This window comes from Argentina anserina, chromosome 4, assembly GCF_933775445.1.
Source record: "Argentina anserina chromosome 4, drPotAnse1.1, whole genome shotgun sequence".
In the NCBI taxonomy this organism is placed as follows: Eukaryota; Viridiplantae; Streptophyta; class Magnoliopsida; order Rosales; family Rosaceae; genus Argentina; species Argentina anserina.
This window is the reverse complement of record NC_065875.1, coordinates 6669901-6695883: the sequence shown is the minus strand read 5'-3', so window position 1 is coordinate 6695883 and position 25983 is coordinate 6669901. Positions and strand designations below refer to the sequence as shown.

The 25983-nt window shown below is 35.2% G+C and overlaps 1 protein-coding gene across 1 annotated transcript; it reads right to left on the bottom strand.

Moving 5' to 3' along the window:
• Window positions 1–20733: 20733 nt before the first annotated feature.
• On the bottom strand, window positions 20734–25449 carry LOC126792098 (uncharacterized). The gene is made up of 4 exons (XM_050518587.1): window positions 23195–25449; window positions 22728–23115; window positions 21931–22646; window positions 20734–21010 (listed from the first exon to the last, which is right to left on the bottom strand). The coding sequence occupies exons 1-4, from the start codon at window positions 25447–25449 to the stop codon at window positions 20734–20736; spliced, it is 3636 nt and encodes a 1211-aa protein (XP_050374544.1).
• Between the last annotated feature and the right edge of the window lie 534 nt (window positions 25450–25983).

Here is a 25983-nt window from a genome sequence, read left to right as displayed (position 1 = left end):
CCCTACGTACTGCAGTTCACATTGTGAAAATACGTAGAGATATATGATTAGTGATGATTATTCTCTCTTCCCTTGAACAACAGTGCAGGATGAGTATTTGAATCTTGGGGTTCGAGATATTTTTTTTAATAATCGGAGACGTCACATTCAATTAATGTATGAAGAAGATTATATTATCTGCATGACCGGAAATTCCTAGCTACATCAAAAGTGAGCCATGATAGGCAAACCTAAGTCAAAACCTAGCTTCACCTAAAGCAATACAACCTTGGAAAAAAAGTCAAGAACACAAGAACCAGTAACCAAATGACGTTGTCAAGGTAGACCCCGAAGCTACATCAAAACTCTACCTCAACTTATTATGGAAAACAAAGACTAAGCTGCTCAAGCCCAAGGGCCCAAGCCAAAACAGGACCCAAGCATGATTTCAAGCTCGGGCCAAAAAGCCCATAACCAAAACCAAACCGAGGACCTCCTCACAGCCTCCGGTGGCTAGAGTTGCTCCCACCGGTGCAGCTCCATCCTGGTGACTTCGAGGATAAGCTTGCCACACCCTCAGTTCTGATCAAGAAGAGCACAAGAAACAGACCAAAGGAGAAAAGTGTAGCACCAAATCTGCCGCCCCAAATTCAATCGAAACTGTTGAAGCCCAACCACCAATGTCACGCACCTAAATCCGAGACCACTATTATATGAAAATATGGTTCCCGAATTAGAGGTGTGAGCTTAAAACCAATAAAATTTCCTCAATAAAACTGATAGAGATATGTGCTTGAATAATACTTTTATTAGGAAACAAAATCAGAGTTATTTTACAATACAACGGATTTAGAAATACTGAAATTTAGCGAAGATACATGAGTCTCGCATTTATTGTCTTGAAATAATAATTAAAGAAAAACCATCATTTTATTTAGTAGATTCATCTCATTCCCCAAACATCTACTCATTATTTTGAAAATAAGATTGTGTAGCATCATGAGTAACACAGACCCAGTAAATACATAATGCATTCTTATAATAATTTGGCTAATGAGAAATTCAAATATGAACAACCAAGTAAAATGTATCAAGAATCAGATGTAGCTGGTCACACGAATTCTTACTTATGCATATAGATATACATAGCAGCATTAATATCTTCATTCAATTATGTGAATTTTCAAGAAAACTGGTAATTAATCTCAAATTTACATGTTACAGTTCACGTTTACCCAAAACACGGTAAGCCTCAGCATACCGAGGCCAACACCAAAGTATGTATACTCAAGTTCAATTCTCCTATGAGTATAATAGTGCACTATCTGTAGGAACTAGGGCCTAAGGCTAACTCACAAAGCACAAAACAATTTTACCAGCAATTCACTTAAGCACGGGGTAGTACTAATCACCCGGCTTCACATCTCCAACTCAATAACGTCAATAGAATATCACAAATTTTAGTAATTAAGAAAATATTTAAATACTTAAAAAATATATAATTTTACACCAAGATATAAATACTTATCAATAACTCAATGGATGCATGAAATAAACAAGTTAATAAACTTGAATGTAAATGTGCTAATAAAGTAAATGTACTTTAAATTAAAAGAAATTAGTTAATATTAGTTAGTAGTCAAAAGATTAGTAGTCATTTCTCCCATAATAAGGAAAGTCTTTGTCCAAAATAACAATTGTCATTCAACTAATATTGTCAAAGTCCGTTGATAGGAGCACAAAGTGTGACGTTCTTAATGTGATTATACCCTATTCTTACTCTTTGTTACCTCTTATTTAGTATGTTTTAGTTTCTTTTGTAAGAATAAGTGTCTAGGTAGAGCTTATATCAATTATGAGTGAATTGATGATGAAATCGTGCTAAGTGTTAATAATCCTTGTTGAGATATGATTCCTTGTTCGAGTAGGATTCATCCTTTCGTATTTCTTTGTTTATAACATACTTATTCTTATTAGGAAATACAAATCCATGTTGGAGAAGGAAAACAATCCTAGTTCCACAAGGAAAGAGAAGAAAATACACTTAAAAGCCCAATCCATTCAAGAATCAAAATGCTGTCAATATTCGTAGTCCAACTTCGACGAGCTCCCCTGGATAGCTCCGATCGATTTAGAAGACCTACTTTATATGGAAATAAAGGTATTTGCGTCTAGTTTCTGTAGGATTTGGAATCAAATCAATATCTTATTCCTACAGAGAGATATGACTGAATCATTGATCGGAGGTCCAATGAACTCGGCGGAATTATCTCAGCCATTGATTTGCTTTTGATCCAAGGGCTATGAGGGAAACTTGGGACTTTGTTCCTTCTGCAAATAGAGCACAAATATGTATCAGAATGTCCATAAATCCCAGCACCAAAGAATGTCAAAGAAGGCATGCAGCAAATTAAATGAGAAGAGGCAAGAAAGTCAAAGAAGGCATGCAGCAAATTTAATGAGGAGAGGTAAGAAAAATCAAACATGGCTGCAACAATTAAGACTTTTGCTGCCTCCCTAATTCAAAGGAAGAAATTTGTGCAAAAGAAATCAGCAATAAAGGAGGAAGAAGATATGTAATTAATGCAAAAGATATGCAATCCTTATAGAAATCAGAATTCTGGCAGTGCAGATCATCCATCTTTGACGGGCTCCCCTGGACAGCTCAAAATGATTGAGAAAATGTACCTTATATGGATGAAAAGCCACGGAAGTCTAGTTGAAATTGCCAGTTGGAATCATCTCAATATCTATTTTCTAGAGAAAGTTATGGCCACAACAAGGGACAAAGGTCAAATTTGCCGAATCTAGGAAACCTCAACCAATTTGGTTTCAACTTTGTGGACTTTGTGGCCATCCTCCCTTGGGTTTCTTCCTCTATATATAGCACCTCAATTCCACAGAAACAGATCATCAACCTTGTGCACATACTAGCCAATGCTCTACCAAATTTCATACTCACCCTTCCAAGAAATCCTAAAACCGATTCCACCATTCTCCACCAATCCTTAGCCTTCAAGCACGCTTGTGAAGAGGTTTCATCCCCTTGGAAAGCCACGGCTACACCTTGTGAGATCGCTTGATTGATAAAGTGTAACCATGATTCTCTCTATGTTTATTTCGGTTTTTGGTTTTTCTTGTTCTTGGTTGTGTATGTGTTTTGGTCATTGTAAACTTGTTTTGATTTTGTCTATGAGATAGTTACTTGTTTCAAATTATATAACTTTCGATTTTAGGTTTGTAGTTCTATGATTTTAGTTTATGCCGTGATATGTCTTTGTGTGATTTCGAGAGTATCTATGTGTTATGTATTCGCTTGTAGCATGATATTTAGGTTGTTGGATTTATGACTTGTGCTATGAATATGTTTATCTTTTCGATGTGATTTTCGGAATTGCATGATTGGGGGTTAAGTAGGTGACATGCTTAATGAATTCAATATGCGTGGCTTTGAAGTTTCATAGTAGGATAAGTATGTTAGATTTCGATTAAGACCGCTTGGAATGAATCGAATGTGTTAAGTGTCTATGTGTTTAGGTTACTGCTTAGGACCCTAATTGCATGATCCGACCTTAGTTATTCATGATAGTGTCTCGGCAAGACTGTTAAAGGAGGACTAGAATCTGATTTTCGTTAGCTTTGTATGATTTGTTTTGGTAATATATTATGTGTTGGTTGATTGATCACATGTATATATTAGTTTAGGTTTTATTTTCTGTTTTTATCTTTCAACCCGATCCTATATATCAAACTCTTTTAAACACTCATGAATTCGTTGTTAAATGTTTGTGATTCTTTACCCTGGTTGGATCCCCGGTTTGTGAACGATACCCTCTTGCTTTATACTACTAACGATGCTTACAGGGTTAATATTGATCTCGAGTAATCGAACCGATCAAATGGCGCCGTTGCCGGGGATCCATCATTATGGATCCCAATCTTTTAATTTCGAATTCACTATTCATATTGTAAATTTGTATATGTTTTTTTTTTACTTTGTTCTAATATATAGTAATTTTATCTTAGGTTGTTATTTTTTATGATTGAATGAATGATTGTTGTAGGTTGTAAATCGAACGGAATAGGTAAAGTCCCTTTTGTTAATATTAGCCTTAACCCCTTATGTTTTCTTCCAAATTTTTTGCATGAGGTTGAGGGCGGCTTTTATTAACACTTGGAGATTTGTCTAACACCCAAGTTTGTTTCTAGCTGAGTAAGGGGCACGCTCTTTCATTACCCTGGTGCATGGGACCAAAATTGGATCTCAGAGAACTATTGACTGACATATATCTCGGTGATGGAGTCGATAGGGGGCTTGCCCTCCGTAGTTCAACAAATGTGTCCTACCATGTTTACTATCTCTGAATTAGCTATCCGGCCTTCTGAAACAACGATTCAAACTTGCGTTTAGACATCCATACTTAGGCCGCACGTCCACTTTGGTTTACAACTTAGAATCAATTGATCATTTAATTGTTTGAATAACAACTTAAGAATGCTGAAGCATGAAATCGATTGAAAAGTAACTTGTAACAAAAAAAATTGACATATAATAATTGTAATTGTGTGTACTTTTTTAGGTTTATTTAGTTGAGAAATTAAAACGAACTTAAACATAAAATTTGACATTATGTTGGATTGATTGTTAAGCTTGTTTTCGTTTCTTTTTCCCCTTAACATGTGCTTATTATATTTAAAAGACTTTTGACATGTTTGTGACTTGTATATACAATGACTTCCTAATTGTTATGCTCTAACTTTTGCATTGCATCTTCATCATTTCATTCTAATTGCATTCATTCTGCATTGCATTCATTTTGCATCTCATTCATGTTGCATTTTTAATTCCACGGAATATCATATGGCTAGAGGAACATAGTCCCTTAAGGACCTCGTGTCCTATGTTATGTTCGGTAGGTCCCACTTGTCACTAATGATTTTAATTGAGATTCTACAGGTTTATAGTGAAGTGACCAACAATGAGCTCGAGAATATACTACAAGGTTGGACAACAAAATGGCGGAGGAGAAACCCCATAATGTGTCACCTACAAAATGATTGAAATGAAAACTCGGTCTAAGCTATTAGACTTTAAACTTAAGCGCTTGTTGGGAGGCAACCCAATTTGTTTTCTTTTATATTTATTGTTTTTATTTATTTTTTTTTCTTTTTGATGTGTTTTGTGTTTGTGTCAATTAGTTTTCGAGAAAACGTGAAGAAGATCCAAAAATTTTCGTTCAACAGAATCTGGCAGAAACAGTCCGTCGACTTCGGCAGACTGTATCTCCTAGCTCACAGGGAGTTGGAATATGTGCTTTATATGGAAACAAAGGTATTTGAGTCTAGTTGCTGTAACTTTTTACAGAACTGGATTTAGAGGTCTACATCATTCCCAGTTGCAATTTGAAGGCAGGAAGGTCGTGTCAGAAATTCAGAACTCGTGCAGTTGTAGTCCGGAAACTGCAAAACAGGGAGTACTTCCGGCCAAACTGGGCAGTCGTACCATACATGGATTGAAAGTTTGTTGTGTTATCTAAAACTTTCATTCATGACACTTTTTCATTCCGGCTGTTTAAGTCAACGAAAATCAGGTACAAAGAGGTAAAGGTCATTCCAGTTTTTGATTCTATGAACCTGTTTTACGTGACAAATTTGCAGGGGCATAACTTTCTCCTCATTTGGAGTTAGCGAACGTACTTTATATGCTTGGAAAGCTAGAAATATCAGCTTTCAATTCCCACTGTTGTCTTACTGATTGAAGATTACTTTCAAACGTTATGAAGCATGGAATGCAAGCTGTTGGACCGCGACATGGGGGAGATTTTCTCATCTTTTTCCCATGTTTTTATTTTTGTAGTTGTTTCTTTCCACTATGAGTCTTCCATTGCATTATTTATTTTGACATTCATTGAGGACAATGCATGGTTCGAGTGTGGGGGAAGGTTGACATCAATAATTCGCTTTTGTTGAACAAGTTACACACCGAAAAAATTTATAAGACGTCAATAATAAACTACTGTATATATCTAGATATGACTAGTGATAATGACATTTCAGAGTTGGGTCGGTTGTCAGAGGATATTAGGGAACTTCTTGTAGTCACAAGCTCTCGAGTTTCTTTTTTCTTTTTTTTTTAAGGAGCCTCTCGAGTTTCTTATATATATTGGTAGATCTGCTAATGTTGCAGGCCATGGTTTGGTTACTTCTGCTTCTTGTAATAGGTTCAATGTCATTCGGAAGCAAGGGTGAGCGACAGAGCGAGGTAGTTGCTCACCATTGTACTTCTTAGTTTGATTCTTGATAAACTGGTTGTCGTCTTCTTTTCAAAAAAAAAAAAACAAAATTGTGATGATTTAAAATCAGATTTTTAATTGGGTGCCGTTGGGTGAGTGATTTCAGTCTTCAGATCAAGAAAGATGTAAAGTCTGATTTAATCAAGTCCAAGAGGATAGGCGGTGACTCTCTTTCCCTATCATTATCAACAGCTACATTAAGCCCCGTTTGGTTTACAGAAATGAATTATTTTCCTTTCCAAACTAATTTGAAATGATTATAGAATTTTATATTTCTATAGGAGTGTTTGGAAAATATTGTAATTTTATTTAGGTAAATCATTAGAATATAATAAATAATTAATTTTTTTGTTAAAACTCATTTATAAGAAAAGAAAATGCAATTTAAAAAAACATAGTCTTTATCGATGAGAATGAAAATTGAATACCATCCATAAATAGGTAATTTATTTCAGGCTTTGATTTCTAGTAAAATTAAATGTATTTCCATTATAATATCATATTACAATCAAACAACATATTGACATGGAAACTGAAATGAATTCATTTTCCATGATTTTCTGTTAATCAAACGGGCCTTAAAATATTGAAACTTGTAATTGAGCATGACTCATTCATTAACTGAATTAATTAATTATATGATTCACTGTTTCATTGAAAAAATAGTGGTGTTAAATGTATCCGACAAATCTCTTACTAGACCCAATAAACTTTCTACACCTACAGAATTACTAAATACACCCATCGACTTTCTGATAATACCCTTCCATATGTAACCCTGCAAAAATATACACCACACTCCTTGTATCATACCCAGCAAAACTCAACCGCTCCCTTCTTGATTCATGGGCAATATTGTGTTCTGCTCTGAATTCAAATTGCTTTTGAGAAAGTTGATCAATTCGAACTGTTCAAGATGGTACCCAGCCAAATGAAACTACATCGTTCCATAAATGTCTACCAAAATCGATTCCAATTGAACCGTTTCTTTGGGAAAGCAAACAAAATAGAAACAATGAAGTTTTACCCACCATCATACGCATCTTTGTCTTTGTTTGGAATCCCAGACTTGGAAGAGCACACGATGATGATACAAATCATCCCACAAATCAGTGGGTTCCTTCCTTTTGTAATTATGAATCTGAGGAAACTGTTTGGTCATTACACTTTGATTGAGCCTATAATGTAATCAATTTGCAGTGTGTTCATAATGTGTCGTGGGGTTTCAGGTTTTTTGGTTGAAGTTTGTTTCAATTTTTAACTACAATTATTTGAATGCAAATCTCATGGTTACTAGTCTTCATAAAATTAAGTTCACCATGTTTTGTATATCCTATCAAATGACATGGTCTCCAATCATATTCTCAATCCTTTTGCAATTTTAACCACACAGTACTCTCTTAACCATAATCTATAAAAGCGTTGAAGTAATGAATATGAATAGGTTTTTACGTTCTAGAGTAAAAGATAAGAGAAATTGTTGCTGGGTACTTGCATAAAAATTGCATTCCAAATTTAATTGGTTATTATGTTGTTATCTTGATTTATCATAGGTCTTAAAGTCATTTAGTACGAGTCATTTTAACCTCACTAGGTTTATTAAGAGATTTGTTGGGTAAATTTAGAAACACCCTTGAAAAAAAGATCACATATTACGTAGAAGTCTGATATGACCAAGTCTAAGGGTACATCGATGACTTTTTTTTTTCCTATCAGTATGAAGAATCAATTTTAATCAAAATACTCATACTTGCGGTTTAATATGGTTATCATCTCTCATTACATGAACTAGTATATGCACTATATATCGTGTTTTTTGATACCCAAAAAAATTCATATGTCCAATTTATAAAGGGCTATATTCATGCTCATGGTGTTTAAAATAAATCGAAAATGTGGGAGCCTTACAACGGTGATTAACTATATCTCATTTGATAAGTTTCTAACATGATAACTTTGGCCAACTCTTGACCGCAACTAAAGGAGATATTGCCAATTCAAAGTTTAAATTTTATCATTTTTATAAAAAGTATGGGGACAACCATTGAAGATCCGATGGAAAACTAACTAGTAATTGAACGTTGGGGAGGAAAATACTTGTGTTGCTGTAAACGAAGTCAATAATAATTAAAAATATGGGGCCAGACTCCCAAGTGTTCGTGGCTATTCCAACAGTAATTACCTATGAAGCACGGACACGGACACGGACACGCTCGGACACGCTTGGACACGCGAACTCAATTTGGACACGGCCCGGACACGCGAGTGTCGGAATCGGACACGCGGACACGCACCAACTCATAATAAAAGTGAAAGTGCTTATGGTGAGAATCGAACCTTGGTCATCCAAGGCACCCAACAACTCCTCAACCATTCCAACAGATTCAGTTTTTGTTATATTTATGCACACTTTAATATATATAAGGAGATAAACTCATGATAAAAATAAAAATGCTTGTGGTGGGATTCGAACGTTGGTCATCCAAATGATCCAACAAATTCTCAACCATTCCAACAAATTCAGTTTTTGTTATATTTATGCACACTTTAATATATATACATCTAAATACTTTCAAATTTTTAAATTAATTTTTTAATAAATATATATATATATTAAAATAATTTTAATTGATGTGTCCACCACGTGTCCGTGTCCAAAAAAATTTCTATATGCCGTGTCTACGTATCGAATCGTGTCCAATACGGACACTCATGTCCGTGTCCGTGCTACATAGGTAATTACAAATTGGGGATGTGTCTGGGCCAAATTGGGGACATAATTTTGAAACGATTTATCCATGTCTCCGTCAAAAAACTGATACCTCTCTACAAATGGAGACAAATGATGTGGCCACGTCTCTATTTTGGGACGGCCACCCCTCTTCTGTCCCTAATTAGTACATTTGTCACAGACAAAAATGTCGTCCCATTGGATCTGTAGCCTTTAGACGTTTCGCTAGTAGTGTTTGTTGGCTTTGACACATTCAAATGAGAAGCATTCCATGATACGTTGCTCATAGTCTCACACTTGTTAAAGATAAAATCCCTATTTAAAAATCAAAACAAAGAGATTTGAAGGCCCATCAGTTAGTTATCTAAACTGTGCTCCTATATAAAAGGTAGCAACACAAGAAGGAAGAGGATGAAGATAAGACAAAGGTTGGCATACACAAAGTAGAGGTAGAATATGGTGAACAATCTCAAAATACAGAAAGAAAAAAAAAGACTACATGTATATTTTGTTTGTCTTCCATGCGATACAAGTCTCGCTCAATCAATCCTATAGCAGAACTGTGTATAAATTACGATTTAATTCCAAAAATTGGTAATCATTAACCCCTCCAGATAATTTGGTCCTTCCAAATATTTATTTCAAAATCCGCCTAGGGCTGTAAGTAGGCTCGAGCCACTCGTGTTCGACTCATGCTAGGCTTGCTTTTAACCCGTTCGGCTCGAGCTCGTAAAATTAAATGAGCCGAATTTGAGCTCAATAATAAGCCTGACCTTTAAAATAAGCTGAGGTTGAACAATAAGTATTCGGCTTATTCGACTCGTTTAGCTCACGAGCTAGCTTGGGCTTGTTAAAAGCTCAGCTCGTTTATTAATTAAGTTTAACTTATTTATTTTTACAATATATAAAAAGTATAATTTTAGTATAAGAAATAATATTAAAAATATAATATTAATTCGAAATAGCTGAAAGACTTATTTCTAGATTAATTAGTTAAAGACTTTAAGTTCAATAACGAGTTTGATTTGTTATTTTTATTTTATTATAAATAAAAGAAATTTTGTGTGATGCTATGACATTAGATTTAAAATTTTCTTTTTAATTTTAATATTTTAATTTTATATAATTCAAGACGGCTCAATTTAAGTTCGATCTCATCTAATAAAATGAGCCGAGCCGAGCTTGAACATGAAGCACAAAAATTAAATTTTGGCCCGGCTCGAGCTTGATCGAATGAAAACAAGACAAACATGAATAACTTATTATTCGGCTCGACTCAGCTCATTTATACTCCTAAATCCGCCACTTGATAGTCAGAAAAATTCTACAAGTTTAGGGCATTGAATCAGAAAGATTTTACATTGAGGTGTTATCATTCATCATAAAATGTATAATATGATGGAACCAAGGGAGTAGGGGGACCTAGGATTTAGAAACTAACTTAAGGCTAGGTAATGCATTGTTTTAAATTCGGAAATCGGGTCGGGAACCCGCATGAGAAGACTCGTTAGCTATAAAATTAAGGATAAATTATAAAAATGTATCATCTCCCAACTTATATTAGAAAAAAAGTCACTACTTATGAATTAATTATAAAAATGTCATCACATTTAACTCTAATTTATAAAAAAGTCAACACAATTATAAAAAAATCACTTAAAAAATATTTTATAGACTGTTTTGCCCTTTTTGACTCTTTTCTTCTTTTTTTCCTTATTTTTCTAATTTCGGCCATAACTTTCTCGTCCGGCGATAGATTTTGACGAAATTGGTACTGTTAGAAAGATCTTGTTCCTCTCTTTCATTTGATATACTACCCACTCTAAATCGACCAACCATACAAGACGCAACAACTATCACAAAGGGTTGCCGACATCGATGGCGGTGCTCTAAGCAATTCTGGCGAAACCGAAGCTCAATGTTCCCTAATTCTAACTATTCTCTTCATTCTGAGCATACTTATACCAATCTCATTTAAATTTTAACAAAATTTAGCATATTTCCTCTCGGCATGTCACACCTTCTGTCACAATCACTGTCACACCTCTTGTCACAAGCGTTATCACACTGTTGTCACAGAACCTGTCACACTATCTATTTACACTAACTGTCACACCCACTGTCACAAACTTTGTCATACTATCTGTTATAACCACTATCAGACTACCTATTACACTAACCTTCACACCCACTGTCACACCTACTGTCAAATTCGCTGTCACACCCACTGTCATACTACCTATCACACCCGCTGTCACACCCACTATCACACTACCTATCACACCCATTGTCACACTACCTGTCACACCTGCTGTCACGCCCGATGTCACACTGCATATCACACTAACTACCATTGTCACACTACCTATCACATTATATGTCACACTACCTGTTACACTCACTGTCACACCCACTGTCACACTCACTGCCACACCTCCTATCACACTCGATGTCACACTACCTGTCACATCTGCTGCCACACTACCTATCAGACTCATTGTCACACTACCTATCACACTTGCTATCACACTACCTGTCACACCAACTGTTACACCTCCTGTCACACTACTGATCACACCCGCTATCACACATGTTGTCACACTTGTTTTCATACTACCTATCACACCTGCTGACACTTTAGCTATCACACTGTTTTATGTGATAATAATAATAATAATTAGAAGAAGAAAAAAAATAAAAAAGAATGACTAGTAAATAACAAACCTTTGTCTATTATGTGATCTTAAATTTCTCAAATCAACTCATATGATCCAAATATCGACAATAATGTGATGTCACAACTCCAGCCACACTATCTATTACATTACCACTACATATCACACTTGTTATCACATTAGCTATCACATTGCCTATCACATTACCTATCACACTAGATAATTTGTGTGACAGGTAGTGTGATAGGTAATGTGATAGCTAGTGTGACAACAATTTTCTAAAAAACTGCTCCCACATTCCAAACCATCTCTCTCAATCTCAATTTCTCATACCCAGTTACCCCAAAACCCTACACATAATCCTGACTGAGATTTTGGCTTCTCCGGTAACGCATGGCTTCTTCAAAGCTCATCTCCTCCTCTTCCTCGTCCAGGTCCCGCAACTCTGATCTCTCTCGTCACCCTAAACCCAAACCCTCCCATCCTTCTTCTTCTTCCTCCACCGCCAATCAAACCATAAACAACACTTCTACCGGTTACATTAACACGGCCAGTCCCGCGCCGATGACCGTTGACGGCCTCTTCCGCGACGTCTACAATAACACTCTTCCCCCGGCGGACGCCCATATAACTATGATGGACACCACTAGCATGCAAATCCAGTCCTCCTCCGCGTCGAGGCCAAAGATGGTGGACAAGGTCTGGGAGGAAATCGTGTACGATGTCAAGCAGAAGGTGCGACGCAAATTCAAAGAAAATGACAATCTGCAAAGTCGTAAAAGAAAAGTAGTAGTGGCATCATGTAATTTTAACTAACTTTCTGGGCAACGGTTAAGGATTTTTGAAATGTGATTTTTTTCTAATTTTGAAATCTTATTTGATTTTTTTCTAATTTCAAGAATCAAACATGCATTTTTTATAAGAAGCCCTAAAATTAAACCCTCACAATTTAGTTTCATTTCCAACAACATTTCTTTGGAAGCTGACTTTCTCCCTTTTCTTGGTATGCTAGCTCCACTTCTCCTTCCCAATCTTCATAATGAATTTGTTTGTGAACATGTGATTTTCCTTTAATGGGTTTCTGTCTAATTATGATTAGAATTAATTTTAGTTTACCCCCATTAATTTTACACCCAAAATCAGTTCACCCCTTAAACTTTTATTTTAATCAGGTCACCTCTCTATACTTTCAAATGACATCAAACAAGAACAAAATTTAAATTTTTATATGAATTATATCGATAATCATGCTACGAGACCTAATTTTAAAACTTTAGTGTTGTTGTAAAATTATTAGAAATTTTGTTTTGGTCTTGCATATATGATTTGAATCCTTCTTTCGATAGTTTTTGATCGGATTTTAACCAAGCAAATCTGAATTTTATCCTTCTTTAATGTTATTTGAAAGTATATGGGGTGAATTAATTAAAATAAAAGTTTAAAGGGTGAACTAATTTTAGGTGTAAAATTTAGTGGGATAAACTTAAATTAATTCTTATGATTATCATGAGTAAAGCAATAATCTTTGACCAATACTATAGTTTGCATTTGGGAATGAATCCCATGATTCAAATCAAATGCTTATGTATTCCATAGTATCACGAGCGCAACAACATTTGGGCCTGATCAAAAAGACCTGCTTGTTCTTGGTTACTGATGTCTTTTGAGTTGCTACATATCATATAAAAATAAACATTATGAAAAAAGTTCAATTTTCTGTATTGTTGTGTGCACTTTAAAGAATTCAAATGGTTAGTTTCGTACCCTGCATACAGATGTTGCTACATTTTTTTTTTGTCAAGTATTGCAATGAGAAAGTGAACATATAAGTGCTGTCATTTCTTTCATAATGTAGATGAAACTCGCCCTTTTTGAATTGGGGTCTCACTTAAAAATCACAGTTAAATGAGTTTATTGCCATAGGAGAGAAGAAGGTAGCATCTTCTTCATGCCATCACAAAAAATTAATCAATCTCTTTTTTTTTTTGGTCAATAATTAATCAATCTCAATTCTCTAGAGTTGCTGACAGAACTCTAGTAAAGCGATTTTAGGGCACTAAATTATCAACATGTTAGTGGTATACATAACTTAGCTTTATATATATGGTTTCCTATGTTTAATTTCTGAAAAATAACTGCAGTTTTAAATTTGTTCAAAGCTGAGTGCTTGTATGAATGACTAATTTCAGAATCTACACTGCATAGGTTCTTGTTGAACTTGTGACGTTGGCCCAAATGCTAGGAATGAAGTAACACTAATAAAGTGGCGCGCATATAGTGTTTTTTTTTTAAGGGACATGATAGACACCATAGGCTGGTTAATATTAGTGAAGCCCATCTCCATCCACGAATTGTTGAACATCTCCGTGCCCGATTTGTATTTCTAAAACAGTTGGTTAATATTAGTGAAGCCCAGGTGAGCCTGATCACCATAGACTGAACTGCTGAAGCCCCTAGGAAGTTTATTATGGTATATATGTTTTTCTGTCGGTAGTCCAATTCTAGGCATCATAAATTAATATGAGCTTCTATTCGAACCTCAAAAAATAATATTTAGACCTCTTCATTTAGTAGATTCTTTTGTACTTTTATAAAATTTTAAAATGATATTTAGACCTTTATACTTTTCCAAAAATGTCCATAATCAATAAATCATTATTAGATATCAACTCAATCTAATATCCATTAATATATTTCCAATTATACTTTTATTCCATTATTATAAAAAATTCAAAAAATTCTTAATAGTTACATAATCTATCTTCTCAAATTTATTTTCTCTATCACTCCTAAATTCATGACTAATAATTTTTTTTTTTCATTCATTGATTTGAAACTCATCAAATAGTAAAATCAATACAAAAAATTCTAACATCTATCGAACAATTTTTTTCTCTCCGATATTAACCGAAGTTTATCAAAACTTCTATGTAGCTTTTCAATTTATACATGAAGATTAATAATGTTATTTATTCTATTTTTTAACAATAAAAAATAAAAATAATTAAATCATCTTATTCAATTTATTATTCCCAATTAGGGCTTTCCTGAAATAAATACATAAATAAAGAATTGACAAGAAAGAAAAAATTATTTATATTTGCTATTTAAAAATAGGCAGGTTAAGAATTCTTTTGTTTTTTTTTTCACTCATATATCTTTTTAGTAATTTCATATAAGTTGAAAATTCAAAACAAACTTGGGAACATAAGGAGGTCTAAGTGCTGTTTTGGAAGATATGAATAGAAGCTCCCTAAATTAATATACTGGACAACTAGAATTAGAGGGCATACGCTATAATTAGCCAATGACCTTTTCTAAAATTCATGTGTTGGAGAACAGTGGATATTTGATTCAACATCATCACATCCTCTGATTTTAAATTCCAAATTATTCAGACCTCTATGACCAAACATACATAGAGTTGAATACTATAGTTATTTGTCCTTTAAATATTTATTTCAGAAAAAGGATTTTCGGAAAACTATGTTATTTAATTAGTTATTCAGAAATGTGATTTATGAAAAACTACTATTCTATTTAGGTAATTACCAGAAATGGGATTTCTGGGAAATAATATAGATCTAATTACTTTACTTATTTAGTTGGTTGGTTATGATTGGTGATTTATTGTTAAGTCTGAAAAGGGTGTTTAGATACATGGATACGAGTGAGACTCATGGTGATGTTACGGAGTGGTCGATGGAGTTAGTATAAGATATATTGAGAAACTAGAAGAAAGAGAATGTATTAGTAATCTCACCTGTATAAGAAGGTAAAAGAGAGGGGGTGAACTAACGGATTTTATCTACATATTTTCATACGGTTGAGAACCGTATCAGTGTGAAATCTTTTTTCCGCTTGAGAGGCAATGTGGTATAGTCAACAATACCACGACAGCCCAATACTCTCTCCGTTAACGTGACATGATGATATTAGAAGTATGAGAGCATTTCTGATTGCCCGGGGGGCATATTGTATGAGCTAAAAAAGAGGGGATGAACTAGCAGATTTCCTATGATATCCTTTTTCCGCTTGGGAGACGATGTGATATATCCGGAAATATCACGATAGGTTAATACCCTCCCCATTAGCGTGACGTGACAATATTAGGAGTTTAGGAGTGTTATTGTTGTCCGGGGGCATACTATGTGGCACTATGACATTATTTTGACTAGCGGGGCTAGTCCATTTTATAGAACCGGAAGAGTGGTGATGAACCGACAGTGATATTGATGTTACTGAGACATTAAAAGAGATGGGATAAACTAGTGATCTCTTAAGAGTACGATACCGGAAGAGATGGGATGAACTAGCAGTGTTACAGATGTCACTGAGTCGCTAGAAGCGATGGGATGTACTAGTGGATCTTAGATATAGATTCAGAGAGTGAGGAGATTCACTGGTAGCTCGTTTGAGTGTTGTTGCAGTCTTGTATTGTGTTATGAGTGATATGACGGGCGTGTGTGTGAAGTTTTGTTTATACTATATTATTATTTTGATTGCTTATGTTTTTCAGAACGTGAGTGGTGATTGATATTCTTTGTCAATGCTATTGTTGAATTTGGTTTACGAAAATGAAGTTCTAAGGTTATAAGGTGGAATCACATTTATTCCTAAACTCATTAATCGCATGGATGTTTATTTATATAACAAACTACTAATAAGTACCAGACAACATTTTGGTTTACAAACAACTCACTTTCTAGTTTGATGGAGCAAATTATGACCAAAAGTTATAAATAATGACCATATAATGGGAAGCTACCACATGTCATAAGATATTTTACTTTTTTACCCCTCTTTATCCCATCACATTTAAGAGAATTCAAAATATATTCTCACTACCACATATCACATCTACATATATATATATATATATATATATATCTACTACTATCGACTAAGAAGATACATGTTATTGTCGACTAAGAGGCTACATGCTACTGCCAACTGAGAAACTAATGCTACTGTTGATTATGAAACTAACAACTACTATTTAATTAAGTAACCTGCTACTGTCGAGTATGAAACTAGCTGCTTATGCCGACTTGAAAGGTGCTACTATTAGTTAGGAATGTACCTGCTACTATCAACTATGAATCTAGCTGCTATTGTCGACTATGAATCTAACTGTTATTGTGATTTTTTGTGAGCAAAATTCGAAATTTCAAAGTTTCTAAAAAAAATATGTAATATGGTACTTAAATGAAATCTCATGACGTAAGAAACAACTTTATATATTGGCTCACCTCTAAATTTCCGATGGTTTGGCTGAAAAATTAAAATTTTTGAAAAAAAAAACTAAAAACTGAGAAGAGAGAAACTTGTTAGATCTAGTAATGACAGCTTGATAATTTTCGTGAAACTAGTGGTAGTTTGTATATTTCAGCTTTAATTAATTAATCAGGTTTGAGTACACTCATTTTTAGGCTTGGGCTTATGTCCTAATTTGTATAAAAAATATGAGAAGTGATTTTTTAGTTAATATAAATATTGTCTAGTACTATTAAGTAATTTTCTACTATTTAGGAAAAGTATTTAATGTTTCAGTTTTACTTTAATCACAAGTTTGATTTATTATTTTATGTCCACTCACTCTAACAAAGTTCGCAGGAAAAGCTTGATGAGGTCAATGGTACCAGAAGTGAGGCATAGTCATCTTTGCAGGTTCCGCTAAATTAGTTGTGAGATTTTAGTACTGCTCTGAGAATCATAAACTATTTAGTATTGTGAATTCTGAATAATGGTTGTGGTTGTAGAGTTTGGGGAATTATAGGGAGCATGGTGGCTTTAGGAGTTGAGTGTGGACTGAGATTTTATACATGTTGTTTTTGTGCAGTTATAGTTGGCTACTTCAAGGGAGATTATGCCGAAATTTTGGTATGCTTCATGAGATAGTGGTCCTTGCAAGACTTACCATAAATATTATGTCGTTTTTTGAGGTGGGTTGTGTCAAGTCCACTCACTGCCACATGTTAACTGATGAGTCGCTCTTGTTTGACAACCAAGGTCGTTGAGAGGATATTATAAACAACATCTCAATATGTCCTCGGGATAGGATCCCTTCCTTGTTCCACCACCAAGTATGACCACTGATGAGCACATTATATATCATATTATTCTCTCTTATTTATATTTGTTAGTGACTTATTTATTAGTTTGATATTGTGTCCTTATAAGTATTTGTCTTACATTAATAAAATGTTAAAGATATTGAAGTAATTTATCTATCTTCATATGGTAAATTGAGTCTTTGATTTAACATGAGTGTTTTTCTATTTTAATAAGCAAATAAGTTCACCACATTCTTCTTGTTCCCATAACATGTGTAGCCTACAATTGATGAAATGCATTCTCATTGCATTAAGTGTGTTGTATTGAAAATATTACCTAAGTCATCAATTGTTGAATTTACTTTTGCTTGTTTGAATCATAGATACATACATGAAAATGGAAGCTAGCTAGAGCATGAAGGATGCATGAGACAATCTCCCATGAAATAAGGTAGCTAGAAGCAAGCTTTCTTGAAAGAAGGAATTAACTTTCACTCTTTCAAAGTTTGTGTTCTTAGCATTCATCGTTTCCACATGGAAATTGAGAGAGAGAGAGAGGGAAAATGGAATTTGATGAAGAGATGAGTAATGTATGGAAGCATTTATTAGTCTATGACTAATTGCCATCAAGCTTGAGAATTTTGAAAGAGGGAAAGTCATATTCACATGGAGATGGAGCTAGAGTGAAGATCTTTGTTTCTCTATAAATAGATGTTGTTTCATGAGAATAAGAAAGAGAAGAGTGAGGAGAATTTGAGAGACACATTGTTACTCTTTGTTCTTCTATTTCCTTAGCTATTTTCCTATGTTGCATTTTATAGTTTTGAGCATGTTTTTAGTTTGTATTAGTTAAGAAGGAAACATATTATAAAATAAGTTTTACTCAATTATCTATTGATTCTCATAATCACATATTTTATGCCTATGATTCTTGCTTCAATATGCATTACTAAAATATTTCTTCCTTTCACCTCTAATGTCATGCATTTTTGGTAGTTCGAAAGTCACTTTTATTAATCTATGCTTGGTTTTGTATCATGTTAATATGAAATCATTTGATCTCTTGTCATTTAAATGAACTTGTTTCACATCTGATGTTTAGCAAACACTTTGATCTTTTGTAGTTTCAGTAAGTTTGTGTACAAGTGATGCTTTGGTGTTCATAATTAAGAAGCGAAGAAGAGTCTACATTAGAATGTATTCATGTTTGCTTCATTGATAAATCTTGAGAAAGCAATAGATTGATTTTCTAGATTGCTACTCATAATTGGGAATTAGTAGATGATATATCGAGACTTATTGATTAAATGTGGTGGAATCTGATACCTTAGTTACTTCGTCATCAAGGTAATCCTTATCTCTTTATTTTGTATTTATTTCAGTTACTTCATAACCAAATTTTATTCAACTAGGTTAGTGATAAATTAATTTAGATTTGATTAGGTTTTTCCTAATATCATACATTCCATGTGGGTTCGACCTCGCTCTTGCATATCTGTGCTACAATAGGTTCGTGCGCTTCCGAGTAATATTTTAAGACACATCAAGTTTTTAGCGCCATTGTCGGGGATTGTAAAAATGAGAATCTAATTTCATTTAATTCTTCCACTAGTTATAGCTTAGTTTTATTCATTTAAAAAAAATTGTCATCCATTTGTAGTCATCTCTTTTGACTTTTGTTATATATATATATAATAGTTGCATATCGTTTATATCAAATAGTCCATCTAGTATTTTTTTTTTTATACCTACGTTTTAGCCACTCTACCTTTCCCTATTTTCATTTTTTTCATTTAACATTAGTTGTTGTTTTTGTGAAGTTATAGTTGGCTACTTTCAAAAGAGATTATGCCTAAATTTTAGTATACTTCATGAGATAGTGGTCCTCGCACGACTTACCCTAAATATTATGTCGTTATTTGAGGCGGGTCGTGTCAAGTCCACTCGCCGCCACGTGTTAACTAGCGAGTCGCTCATGTTTGATGACCAAGGTCCTTGAGAGAGCAACACCCCCACAACTCCAATCTAGCAGCAACATCTCTATATGTCCTCGTGATAGGATCCCTTCCTTGTTTCACCACCATCGGTCTACCACGTATGACCACCAACTGGCCACTTTTAATCCCCGTCTGACGACAACGTCACTGGACATGCTGTCGGTCAGTTGGAATACTCAAAACCTTGAAACTCTAAAAACAGCGGCAAATCCAGAAATTTTCCTCATATAGAGAAAACTAGTTCATCAAACTCAGACAAAAGAAAGAATAAATCATCGTGAAAGAACGTTCCAAAACAAGAAGATAAAGACACTACCAGAATAAATGACTTAAGGGAGGAAATTATTTCGTCACCTAAGCACACATAGGCCTGACAAAAGAACTTAGGGGACGAAAGTTTCCTCGCCTTAGAATCGTCGCTTTAGGTGGGTCGTGTAACGTCTTAGACGAGGCACTGTATCTTATTCGTCGTCTAAGTAGAAAATTAGCCGACGACAACTCTTTCGTCCTGTTTATATCTACTTGACGAATAAGTTTGTCTTCTAAGATCTATTATGACGAGAAGATCTACACTTAGGTGACGAATATAGTGGTCATTTTGAATTTAAGTCGACGAAATTGTTCGTGATGTAAAATTTTAAGAGACTATTTTTGAGACGACGGAATTTTGCTTTTCGTGAGGTAAGCTTGTTTGCTTAGGCGACGAAACTATTAAAAACCTCATGTATCATATAAATTGTTTAATTACTAAATTTAATGTATAAATAAAGAGCACAACAAATTACTTAATATTTAATTTATAAATATATTTGTTCATACAAAGTAGGTAATATATAAGTAGTTAACAAGTTTTATCCTAGGTCATATACAAAAGGAAGGAATCTGCTGACATTTGATTACAATGTATGAATGAAAACACATACTCTTCACTGTTATGATGCAGATGCAGCTTCCCTAATCAACTATTAACAAAAATGCCAAGGATAGAGTCTATGACACTAGTTAGCTACCACCACCACTGAGGGAGTTTGTAATTGGTTGAGATGGATTGCTTGCAGTCCACATCTCCTCCAAACGCTTGATACGCTCCATGGCCTCTAGATTCTTCTCCTTAGCCTTTTGGGCGTCTTCCTTGGCTTCTCGGGCCTCTTGCTCGGCTCGTGTGAGTCGCTCTTTGGTCTCTCGGCCTTCCTCTTCCAAACGTGTAGCCCTACTTAAAGCCTCTTGAACAACAAAGAATATATGGAAGAAAGAACAACAACCCAATGATAGACTCTCCCTGATAAGAAATAAGAAATCGATTATAAGATTTTACCTTCTCTGGTAGACTCTCCTTGAAATCGATTTGATTCAAAGATTGGGTGCAGGTTTCGATTCAAAGATTTGGGTTGGAGGTGACAGGATCGACCTTCATTAGCTTGTCGATGGAGGTGATCGATTTAGTTGCTGGGTTCTGAAATGATGTGTTGCGATAAGGTTTTGGGGATTTTGAGAATGAGAGAGAGAAAGAGTCGAAGTGAGGATGAAAGTGTGATATATTAGGGGTTTTGATCTATCTAGCCAAGTATAAATTTTCGCCCCAAAAAAAATGGGGGAAATTAAACCGCCAAATATTTTGGCCACATAGCTTACGAAAATGTAATTGTTCGTCGGCTAAGTTTGCCGGTACTGTTCATGTATAGGTGACGAGCTCAGAATAGGGTGAATTATACCTTTTCGGAAAGGGAACGGCGCCAGAAATCAAACTCGTAGCTTTGCCACGACATGTGTGCTTTTTCGGGCATCGGAGGTCGTTTAGGCCCTCAAAATCAGCTTTTAGTGTTTTCCGAAATTATTTTGGATTTTGTTTTTGTTTGGATTTTATTTTATTTTAACCCATGGGTTTGATTAGGCTTATATTAGCACCCTAGGGTTTCATTTTAGTATTTAAGTCACCTCTGATCTTATGGTTGTATGAGAAACCTTAGTCTTGTGGATTCGAGTCGACTGCCGTTAATTGATTCTAACGGATTAGTAAGTTTTGTTGCATTAGTTTTAATCATCACTCTAGTGTATACTAAAACATTCATATATAATATTAAGGGTTTTAAATATTATTACACTTAATTAATATTGAAAAAAGAAAATAAAGTCGTTAATTAATTGTCTTCATTCCAATCCTCATCTTCTGTATCATTTGCCTCTGATTCCGTTGTGTACGATTCATTAAAGATGTCGTCTTCTGAAGCATAATTTCCTTCATCAATGGCACCATGGTCTCCCTGCCTATTTTGAGATGTAGATTCGTTTGGGATTGTGATGAATTGATCTCCTTGCACGAAGTGTAAGTGGTTGTTGATGCGAATATCATCTAAACCACATATTTGAGATGGGGAAGGCTCTTGATATGGTTCATGAACTTCATCGTTGTCCTCTTCATCATCAAGTTCTTCACCGCCAGAAAGTGTGGTCTCACTCCATATATTCCTATGTGACATAAAGTTAACTACTTTCCAAGGAGGGCCAGCTTTAGGATCATCAAGATAGAACACTTGTTTTGCCATGGTGGCGAGAATAAACGGCTCAGTGTCGTACCAGCTTGTCTCTGTATTCACTGATAACATACCATAATCCATCTTCGTACTCCTTGGCACATTCGGATTAGTATTGAACCATTTACACTTGAACAGTACAACGCTCATATTTCCATACATTAACTCGACAACGGCAAGTAGCACTCCGTAGTAGGGAAAGTTGTCCCCATGTACCATGACCCCATAGTTTTGGGTTTTGTGGTTTATATCTCGTTGAAGTGTTACAAACTTCACGTCGTTGACAAAACATCCCGCATGTACACTGTGGTGTTTTGGCTTGCATGCCAAATGGTACAATTCGGGTGTGCACCATTCACTATTCTGTTGTCTTAGGCTTCTCATCTACAAAATGGTGTAATAAATACATTAAAAGTGAAATTATTAAAATGGACAATTATTTTGCAAGCTTGTGAATAAACGTACCCATGTTAGAAAGTAATCAGGAAACTTTCTTTTATGTGTCACGTTAGGCCTCCGATCTCTTGGATTGGCTTTAATGAGCTTCAAATGCTCATCAAGGAAATACTGAGCTTCTTTGCAGTGTTGTAGTACACACCAATGAGCTTCAGCTAGCTCAGGATCACTTAATCTCTCAAAATTTGGTAAAGTACCAAAGTGTCGTACCTCTCCTGAAACAACTGAAAGATTGAAGTGTTGTCTGGTACTAGCCATGGTTGAAGATTCCGCCCCATCATTATTTTGGAGATATAAGTTGCAATAGATCACACATTCATCTGCAATGTATGACTCCGCTATTGATCCTTCTGGGTTACTCTTGCTTTTACATAATCTTTTGTACTGCCCCAGTTGTCTGAAATTACACAATTAGTATATATAGTGTTGTTGTGAAGTGTAATTAAGGGCATAAAAAATGATGTAAAGATTTGCACCTTTCTTGGGGGTACATCCAGGTGCAGTGTACTGGACCAGAAAGCAAGATTTGTTCAGGAAGATGGACCATCAGGTGGATCATAATGACAAAGAAAGCGGGCGGAAAAACCCGCTCCAATTTGCACAAGATGTACACAATGTCTTCTTTCAATATAAGAACTTCTGACTTCTTGAGCTCTTTAGCGCATAGCTTTTGAAAGAACCGACAGAGTGCTATTATAGGTTCCACCACATCTGGATGCAAATAGGGTCGAATTATAACTGGAAGAAGTCGTTGCAACAAAACATGACAGTCATGAGTCTTCAATCCGCAAAACTTATTTTCTCGCTCTCTAATGCACCGAGATATATTACCTGCATACCCATGAGGATACTTTACTCCTTTAAACCAGATGAATACATGTCTCTTCAAAGTTGGATGCACAGTGTAAGGAGCAAGAGGTAATTTCGTCACTGACCCCTTCTTTATTGGCCACAAATGTTCTCGTATTCGTAGCTTCTTTAGATCCTCGCGCGCTTTCACAGTATCCTTATTACCGTATTTAAGACTAAGAGTTGTTCCCATAATGATATTAGCTACATTCCCCTCTATGTGCATGACATCTAGGGCGTGTCTCAATACTGATTTCGACCAATAAGGTAAATCATAGAATCTACTTTTGTGTGTAAAACACATCATATCATCTGGGCGAGTTGTTCCCGTTATAGCAGGATCACCACTCAACACTCCAAAATCAAATGAGTTCAGCATCTCCAAAATTTCATCACCAGACCACACTCGGGGTTTAGTACGAAACTCGACTGTGCCATCAAATCCTTCTGCATCCTGCCGCCACGAGTGGTCAATTGGAAGCCATCTTCGGTGACCCAAGTAACACACCTTCCCAGCATGCCAATCAGAATGAACTTCATTCAAGCAGACCGGACATGCTTTGTACCCATGCACAGCTTGAGACGACAACATCCCATAACCAGGAAAATCACTTATAGTCCACATAACTGCTGCTCTCATAATGAATGAACTTCCACTGTGCCTGTCAAAAGTAAGGACTCCATTTTCCCATAATTTTAACAACTCATCGATCAATGGTTCCATATACACATCTAAACACTTTCCAGGAGACTTAGGACCAGGAATTAACAAAGACATCATACTAAATTCCTTCTTCATACACATCCAAGGAGGCAGGTTGTACGACACAAGAATAACAGGCCATGTACTATGAGCCAAACTCATACTTCCAAAGGGATTGAATCCGTCTGTTGCAAGCCCGAGTCTTACATTTCGAACATCTGCTGCAAAATCAGGGAATGATCTATCAAAGGTTTTCCAAGCCTCGCCATCTGCAGGGTGTCTCAAAGTATCATCATCTACCCTTCTTTCCCCATGCCATCTCATTTCACTTGAAGTGTGTCTAGACATATACAAACGCTTTAGCCTCGGAATCAAAGGGAAATGACGAAGCACCTTTACTGGAACACTGTTTTCCTTAACTGTACCTTCCTTCCACCTCGACTCGAAGCATATTGGACATTCATCAAGCTCTGCTCTCGTTTTGTAAAACAGAACACAATCATTCTTGCACGCATGGATTTTATCATAGCCCAGGCCAAGGTCACCCAAAATCTTGTGCACCTTGTAATAACTATCAGGGAGATTGTTTGGTTGAGGAAGCATATTCTTAACATTCTTCAACATATTGTCAAAAGCCTCATTTGACCACCTGTTCTTCACTTTAAGCTGCATTTGTGACAAAATGGTCCCCAAAACAGTCTGAGGACTACCATCATATAGTGGAATCTGAACTCGTGCAAGCAGTCTAGTATACTTATCATAATCATGAGTGTTGGTGTACGGAAGCACATGAACTGTGTCAGTAGTTGTATCATAAATTGCATCTTCCTCATGCGTTGGAGCAAATGTAGGAAAACTGTCATGTAGAATGTTTATAGCTGGGTTCAAATGATCAGGCTCGAAACTACCACCAGATGTTCTGTCATAAGTAGGTTCATGATCAGCTACTTCGCCGTGCTTACTCCATGTTGTATAACTACGCATTATACCATTGTTACTTAGGTGGTCATACATTTTTTTTATAGTCTTCCACTTGGTATTGAGACATTTTAAGCACGGACACCTATGTTGTTTCTTTCCATCACCATGTTCATGTACAAACTGTAGAAAATCAAGGACTCCTTGTTGGTACTCAATGCTCTCCTTTGGTAAATGTATCCAACTCTTGTCTTTGTCCATATCCTGTTAATTACATATGAGAGATACAACAAATAATCACAAATCAAGTGTCACAAATACAAAATATTGTATTTTCTTTGATCTTGTTCATCACCTTATGCCTCCAGTTAGGGTCCTAATCCCAGTCAAGAGCACAACACATTTTTTCATATTTCGTATAATTTTTAAATATTCGATTTTAGTCCTCGGAAAATTTTGACAGCATCTCCCTATAGTTTCCAAGTGCACAAATATCTATACCTAGCTAGATGCACATAAGGTACAATATTGGGAGACCCTATCAAAATATATATACCCATGCACGATCAAAATCGAATACTCAAGAATTATACGAAATGTGAATCAAAGTCTTGTGCTCTTGAAATAGGACAATTCAAAAATTATATATGATTCTTAAACGAGATTTCTAAGGAGTAGTATATATATATATATATATATATATATATATATATATATATATATATATATATATATATATATATATATATATATATATATATAACAAATCATAAATTAAATAACATAAATTTCATA

Coding starts and splice junctions, on each gene's coding strand:
- LOC126792098 (XM_050518587.1), bottom strand. CDS start 25,449: ATGGACAAAGACAAGAGTTGGATACATTTACCAAAGGAGAGCATTGAG. Junction 22,647..22,727: donor CTGATTACTTTCTAACATGG/GTACGTTTATTC, acceptor ACCATTTTGTAG/ATGAGAAGCCTAAGACAACA. Junction 21,011..21,930: donor GACGACATCTTTAATGAATC/GTACACAACGGA, acceptor ATTTCTTATCAG/GGAGAGTCTATCATTGGGTT.